Here is an 8,118-nt window from a genome sequence, read left to right as displayed (position 1 = left end):
GTACTTGGACACTGCTATCATGTCCCTGTGACACTCTGTGCTCCAAAACTGTACCCTGGCACCCCCATATTTTCCATGGTGATATGACTATGATAGAAAGTATGCATTGTGAGTTGTCATTTCAAAAATCTTAATATCAAAAAAACATTAATATCCTGTTGCATTGTATGTGCAATCACTGTATGGGAAGTTATGAAGTTTGCTATGTGTGTGTTACTGAAATATATTCTAAGATTGCAAACACCCACAACCAGCCTGTTGCAGGTTTTGTACATTGTCAACCCATTTGATACGAGGAGGGCTAGGGTAACCCCACCTCCCTGTGTCTACGTTGGTTCTACTAACTCTCCAGTAGTCAGGACTGTGTGGCCCAATGGCTAGAGTCCCTCTAAATCTTCTTCCTCTGGTGGGATAGCATGACCTAGCAGCCAGAGTCCCTATAGTGAGCTACTAAAGCAGCTTGGCCCAATGGCCGGAGTCTCTCTGAATTCTCTTTCCCTAGGAGGATAGCATGGCCCAGCAGCAGGAGTTCATCTATCTCCTTTGAGGTAAGTGAGGTGAACTATGTTGTAGGAAAGGGGGAGGGGAGTTGTAATGATGCCCCGTAGGGGATCCTGGGCCCATTCGCCTTCACCAGGCTCTGACCCAGGGCCCTGTCAGTGATGGCATGATCCACCAATGGTCAGCGGGGAATCCTACTGAATCATGCTGCCCTCATAGTGGTGGGAGGTACCACTCCCTTACCTTCCCTGGGTCACTTCCTACCAGTTCACCAACCATAGCAGTCCCTGTGGCATCAGGGTCTCCAGGTTCCTCAGCACCCGGCACTTCCTGGGGTTCCAATAGCTGCAAGCCTCTTGTCCGGGTTCCTGGCTCCTCAGCTCTCCCCGGTAAGGGTTGTAACTGCTCCTGGGCTGGAGCTACCGCTGAGCGTCCTCCCTTCTTGGCCGCCAGCCCTGACTGAGCTGCTCTGCAGGCTTTTATACCTGACTCCCAGTGAGAGCATGCCCAGCAGAGCCTCAGGGGCGTGACTGATTCTGCTAGCAGGGAAGGGTTAATCCACACTACCAAGGACTATCACAGGATCTGTATACAATGAAGGCTTCTCAGAGGGAGCACATAGAGAATGGAGACTGCTTTACTCATATCATAGCAAAGGATCTTTCCAGAAAGCTGGAGGAAGCTATAAAGGGGGGAAGTGACATCATGACTTGGTCTCACTCCCCCCACAACTCAACACCTGTAAAGACATCTTGTGGACAAAGGCTTTGAAAGAGGGAGGTGGTCCCAGACTGAAAAGAGAAATCCCAGCCTGTGGATGAAGGAACTATACCATCACGGTGAGACATTATTTGAGTTAAATCCTGTCTAGTTTATAGAACTCAGATTGTAATTTTGCTTTTATTTCTCGGGTAGACAACTTTGATCTGTACGTTTATTATTTATAATCACTTAAAATCTGTCTTTCTGTAGTTAATTAAGCTGTTTTATGTTTTACCTAAACAAGTGTGTTTTGCTTGAAGTGCTTGGGGAATCTGCTCAGTGTATAGAAGCTGGTGCATGTTGACTTTCCTTTGTAGATGTGGCGGATTGGGTAATTAACTTTCACCGGTGAGGCTTCTGACCAGGTGTGATGGGGTGTACCTATCCTGAACCAGCCCCTAAAGGGTTAACTGTGCTTTTCAGGCTGAGGAAGCCCCGGCTCTCTGACTCTGCTGGGCATGTTCAGCCTGGAGGCAGAGTATAAAAGGAAGCAGCCCAACTCACTGTAGACAGGCTGCTGAAGGGGGAAGATGCAGACTGCAGGCTCTCTCCAGGGAGCTGCTACAGGCTTCAGATACAGATACACAGCACACAAAGCTCCAGATGGACCCCAGACTGCCTGAGGAGCCCAGAGAAGGGTCTGCTCTGACAGGAGCTATGCCACTTGAGGACCCATAGACCCGGGGGAGCCGTAGAGCATCGCTGAGGGAGAAAGAGTAGGAAGCAGCCCAAGGGACGTAGACTATTCTCCGGTGAGTGAACTGGGGAACCAGTCAATGTGTTTCAGGAGGATGTGCGCTGACTCGGTGGTGAGCATCCCCACCACCGCCAGGGCTCTGGAGTGGGACTTGGAGAAGAAGGGAGGGCCTGAATCCCCCTACCCTGGGCACTACATACCTCTGAGCTCTCCCTGTTTGCCTGGGAGGGGAGGAGAATTAGAGCAGGGGCAGTGTGCTCGGGGAGGACACGGAGCAGAGGTGAGCTGGGGTGGGGAGGTGTTGCACGGCTCCCGGGGTGGGAGCTGCCGTGGTGAGGGGGTGCATCAGGGCAGGGGGGAGGAGCTGCCATGGGGGGGCACCTCGGGGCAGGGGGGTGGGTGGGGAGCTGCCGCAGGGCTGGGGAGGGCATAAGGTGGAAGTTTCGCCTAGGGCGTGAGACTTCTTTGCACCGGCCCTACCTATCCCTCTCTTAGGGTTGAATCACATGATTCTCCCTCTCAAATTGAGTCCCAGGCTATAGCAATTTGTGCACCCATCGTGATTTCTCCCACCATGCTCAGTACCTGCAGTTCTTCCCACAGGAGCTGTGACCAGTAGTAAGTTGAGTGACTAGTCCATCTTCACCATACAAAGAACAATTTATTTACCACTGTAGGAACAAAGCGTAACATAAGAAAAAATATGAGCGGTTCCAGATTGATCACTGCTGTATCTTGATAAGAAAAAAATTGGCTTTATTATCCAGACTCAGTTTGTCTTTAGGAAACATTGCAAAAGTTTTCTCTTCCAAAATGCCTTATCACCATAGCAAGAAGAATACAGTATTTATTTATTTAAATAAAAAAGATAATACACATAATTATATAAAGATATAGGTGCCCTCACACATCATAAATAATACAATAAAATCCCATCAGCATTAAAATAATCATTTAAACAGTAACTCAGGTATTCACACACCTACAGAAACTATTTTTAATTCTTCGTCACTGGGGAAAGGAAAACTCTAAGTCTTCCAGAAAACCCCTTCAAAGATATTATGACATTGACACCTTGAATAGATGACAAAATAAATGGATATCCACATTTAATCAAACATATCCCACCCTGCAAATTCCTACTCCCCAAAAGTCACCTGGAACAAAGTAACAGGTCAACCAATGAATCAATAAAATGAAACAACATGAAAAAGAGACAATCAAGCAAACAAATAAGCCAAACTTCTCATACCCCAACCACAATTTTTATCCCGAAAAAAAGGAGAAGCACCAGAAAGTTCATGAAGTCGATTAATGATTTAGCTATGGCTATTGATAGTCTGTGCTATGTGCTCAGATAGCAAGATGATGTTAGCAGTATAAGACAGATAGATGTGTCTGTACATTTATGCATAGGTATTTAGATTCTGATCTTATTTACACTGGTGTCAGGGCTGGCAAAAGCTTAGCAAGCAGGTGCTTGCAGTGGCCACTCTGGAGAGGGGCGGCAATTCAGTGGAAATCCAGGGTCCCTCACTCCCGCTTGGAACGAAGGACCTCCTGCTGAATTGCCACAGATCGCAATCGCAGCTTTTTTTTCTTTTTGGTTGCTTGGGGCGGCAAAATCCCTGGTGTAGTTTGAAATTAATTCAGGGTATATCTACACTATGGTATTATTTCAATTTTACAGAAACCGGTATTTGGAAACAGATTGTATAAAGTCTAGTGCACACGGCAACACTAAGCACATTAATTCGGCGGTGTGCATCCATGTACCGAGGCTAGCATTGTATTCCACACACAAACATCCCACATACTGATGGAATACAAGCTGTCAGGAACAGTATCCCTGATGATGCCACAGCACAACTGGTTGCTGAGCTCTGTGCCTTTATCCTCACACACAACTATTTCAAATTTAATGACAATATATATCTCCAGGTCAGTGGCACCGCTATGAGCACCCGCATGGCCCCACAATATGCCAATATTTTTATGGCCAACCTGGAACAACGCTTCCTCAGCTCCCGTCCACTCACGCCCCTTCTCTACCTACGCTACATTGATGACATCTTCATCATCTGGACCCATGGGAAGGAGACTCTGGAAAAATTCCACCATGATTTCAACAGCTTCCACCCCTCCATCAACCTCAGCCTGGACCTATCTACACGGGAGGTCCACTTCCTAGACACCACGGTGCAAATAAGTGGTGGTCACATTAACACCACCCTATACCGAAAACCTACCGACCGCTATGCCTACCTTCATGCCTCCAGCTTCCATCCCGGGCACACCACAAGATCCATTGTCTACAGCCAAGCACTGAGGTACAACCGTATCTGCTCTAACCCCGCAGACAGAGACCAACACCTAGAAAATCTCCACCAAGCATTCTCAAGACTACAGTACCCACACGAGGAAATAAGGAAACAGATCAACAGAGCCAGATGTGTACCCAGAAGCCTCCTACTGCAAGACAAACCCAAAAAAGAAACCAACAGGACTCCACTGGCCATCACATACAGTCCCCAGCTCAAACCCCTCCAACGCATCATCAGGGATCTACAACCCATCCTGGACAATGATCCCACACTTTCACAGGCCTTGGGTGGCAGGCCAGTCCTCGCCCACAGACAACCTGCCAACCTGAAGCATAATCTCACCAGCAACTGCACACCGCACCATAGTAACTCTAGCTCAGGAACCAACCCATGCAACAAACCTCGATGCCAACTCTGCCCACATATCTACACCAGCAACACCAACACAGGACCTAACCAGATCAGCCACACCATCACCGGTTCATTCACCTGCACGTCCACCAATGTAATATATGCCATCATATGCCAGCAATGCCCCTCTGCTATGTACATCGGCCAAACTGGACAGTCTCTAAGGAAAAGGATAAATCAGACATTAGGAATGGCAATATACAAAAACCTGTAGGAGAAGACTTCAACCTCCCTGGCCACACAGTAGCAGATTTTAAGGTGGCCATCCTACAGCAAAAAAACTTTAGGACCAGACTTCAAAGAGAAACTGCTGAGCTCCAGTTCATCTGCAAATTTAACACCATCAGCTCAGGACTAAACAAAGACTGTGAAAGGCTTGCCAATTACAGAACCAGTTTCTCCTCCCTTGGTTTTCACACCTCAGCTGCTGGAACAGGGCCTCATCCTCCCTGATTGATCTAACCTCTTTATCTCTAGTTTGCTTCTTGCTTGCTTATATATACACCTGCCTCTGGAAATTTCCACTGCTTGCATCCAAAGAAGTGGGTATTCACCCACGAAAGCTCATGCTGCAAAACGTCTGTTAGTCTATAAGGTGCCACAGGATTCTTTGCTGCTTCTACAAAAGGACTGATAGCTGTCCTCGTCATCATCCTGTGAGTGCTCCTGGCTGGCCTCGGTGAGGTCGGCCGGGGGCGCCTGGGTAAAAATAGGAATGACTCCTGGTCGTTCCCAGCAGATGGTACAGAACGGCTGGTAACCGTCCTCATCATAGCAACTGGGGGCTGAGCTCCATCAGCCCCCACTCCTTTCATGTCTAAAGAAAAGATTCTGTACTGCCTGGACTATTATAGCAGTGGGGGCTGAGCTCCTCTCCCCCACCTCCCCGCACCCTTTAATGTCCTGCCTGGACTATCATAGCAGCTGGAGGCTTTCTCCCCCTCATTTTATCTCAGTAAAAAGTCAGTGTTTCTTATTCCTGCATTCTTTATTACTTCATCACACAAATGGGGGGACACTGCCACGGTAGCCCAGGAGGGTTGGGGGAGGAGGGAAGCAACAGGTGGGGTTGTTGCAGGTGCACCCCCTAGAATGGCATGCAGCTCATCATTTCTGCGGGATCTCTGGGGCTCTGACACGGAGCGGCTGTGCTCTCTGGATCTCTAGTACACTTGCCCCATATTCTAGGCAGGACTGACTCTATTTTTAGACAAAACATAGGAAGGGAATGACCCAGGGAGTCATTCCCATTTTTGCCTATGCGCCCCCAGCCAACCTCAGCAAGGCCAGCCAGGAGCACCTATGATAGCAGCAGACGGTACAGAACAACTGATAACCGTCATTTCATCGCCAATTTACAATGGCATGGCAGACGGTGCAATATGACTGGTAACCGTCTCAGCTACCTTGCAAAGGCAAATGAATGCTGCTGTGTAGCACTGCAGTACCGCGTCTGTCAGCAGCATCCAGTACACATACGGTGACAGTGACAAAAGGCAAAATGGGCTCCATGATTGCCATGCTATGGCGTCTGATAGGGCAATCCAGGGAAAAAGGGCGCAAAATGATTGTCTGCCATTGCTTTCACGGAGGGAGGATTGACTGAAGACATTTACCCAGAATCACCTGCGACACTGTTTTTGCATTGGGATCTCAACCCAGAATTCCAATGGGCAATGGAGACTGCGGGAACTATGGGATAGCTATGGGATAGCTACCCACAGTGCAATGCTCTGGAAATCGACGCTAGACTCGGTACATGGACGCACACCGCCGAATTAATGTGCTTAGTGTGGCCGCGTGCACTCGACTTTATACCATCTGTTTTACAAAACCGGATTATGTAAAATCGGAACAATCCCATAGTGTAGACATACCTTAAGAGACGTATTGGAGCATGAGCTTTCGTGCGTGAATACCCACTTCGTCGGATGCATGTCATGTCACCTACAAAAGCTCATGCTCCAATACATCTGCTAGTCTATAAGGTGCCACGGGACTCTTTGCTGCTTTTATATATCCAAGAAGAAGCTCAGAATGAAATCTCAATCAAGGTACAATGATGGACATTTTAATTTATGGTGAATAACCTCCATACAAACAGTTTCTTTAATGCAGCTTTGGTCTCCTTGTTCCTCATGCTGTAAATGATTGGATTCATCACTGGAGGCATCAGGGAATAGAGAACACCCATCATGAGATCCATACCTGATGCTGAGCTGGAGGTGGGTTTCAAGCAGGCAAAGAAGCCCGTGCAAAGAAACAAAGAGACCACAGTGAGGTGAGGCAGGCAGGTGGAGAAGGCTTTACCCCGGCCCTGCTCAGAGGGGACGGTCAGCATGGTTTTGAAGATCTGAACATAAGACACAATTATAAAAACAAAGCAGTTTAAACTTAAAAACACACTAAATGCAAGAAACCCAGCTTCACTGAGGTACGAGTCAGAGCAGGTGAGCTTGAGTAGCTGGGGGATTTCACAGAAGAACTGGTTGATGACATTGGAGCAGAAGGGTAACCTGAAGGTGTTCCCAGTGTGCAGAGCTGAGTACACAATACCAGTAATCCAGGCACTGGCTGCCATTTGGACACAAGCTCTCCTGTTCATCACTCTCTCGTAGTGCAGATGTTGGCAGATGGCAATGTGTCGGTCGTACGCCATAATGGTGAGTAAGGCAAGATCAGCAGCAGTGAAGAGGAAAAAGAGAAAGAGTTGAGTGACACATCCAGGGTAAGAAATAGACCTGGTATTCATGAAGGAATTGGCCATGGATTTGGGGATGGTAACGGAGATGGAGCCGAGGTCTAGGATCGACAGATTCACCAGGAAGAAGTACATGGGGGTGTGAAGATGGTGGCTGAGGGCTACAGCTGTGATGATGAGAAGATTCCCCATCAGGCCTGCCAGGTAAATCACTAGAAACACCACAAAGTTCAAAATCTGCAGCTCCTGAACATCAGAGAATCCCAGTAGAAGGAACTCGGTCAGGGTAGTTCGGTTGGACATTTTCTTTCTCAGTTCACTTTGTGATGGCTGTGGAGAGAAGGACAAACATAGTGGTGGGGATTACAGTGACAGAGAGAGAATGGCCCTGATTCCATGCAGCAATATCTCATGATGTGAGTGTGAACAAAGCCCTGCGTTCATCACTGCTATTAACTAGTGCTTATCACACATTTGCAAATTGGCATGGATCCCTTAAAGTTAATGGAGGTGCATCAGTTTGCACCATTTAAAGATCTGACCCAGGATGTGGCTGAATAAAATGCTGTTTGGCAGATGGAGCAAAGTACTATCGCAGTGCAACATTCTAGCCAAGCTGGATCCTCTTTTGCTACGAACAGCAGGCTCTAAGCTTGGGCATGAAACTAAAATGCTAAAATGACAACACTGCCTGATATCCACTTTCCAGGGAAATATGACAT

General features: G+C 47.7%; 1 protein-coding gene across 1 annotated transcript; it reads right to left on the bottom strand.

The window, feature by feature from the left end:
• Nucleotides 1-6,766: 6,766 nt before the first annotated feature.
• Nucleotides 6,767-7,699, bottom strand: LOC123347933 (olfactory receptor 14A16-like). Its single transcript, XM_044985118.1, has one exon. The coding sequence runs from the start codon at nt 7,697-7,699 to the stop codon at nt 6,767-6,769; it is 933 nt and encodes a 310-aa protein (XP_044841053.1).
• Nucleotides 7,700-8,118: the final 419 nt, after the last annotated feature.

This window comes from Mauremys mutica, chromosome 13 (genome assembly GCF_020497125.1).
Source record: "Mauremys mutica isolate MM-2020 ecotype Southern chromosome 13, ASM2049712v1, whole genome shotgun sequence".
Lineage (NCBI taxonomy): Eukaryota > Metazoa > Chordata > Testudines > Geoemydidae > Mauremys > Mauremys mutica.
Note: the sequence above shows the minus strand (reverse complement) of the source record. Positions and strands in the feature narration are given on the sequence as shown.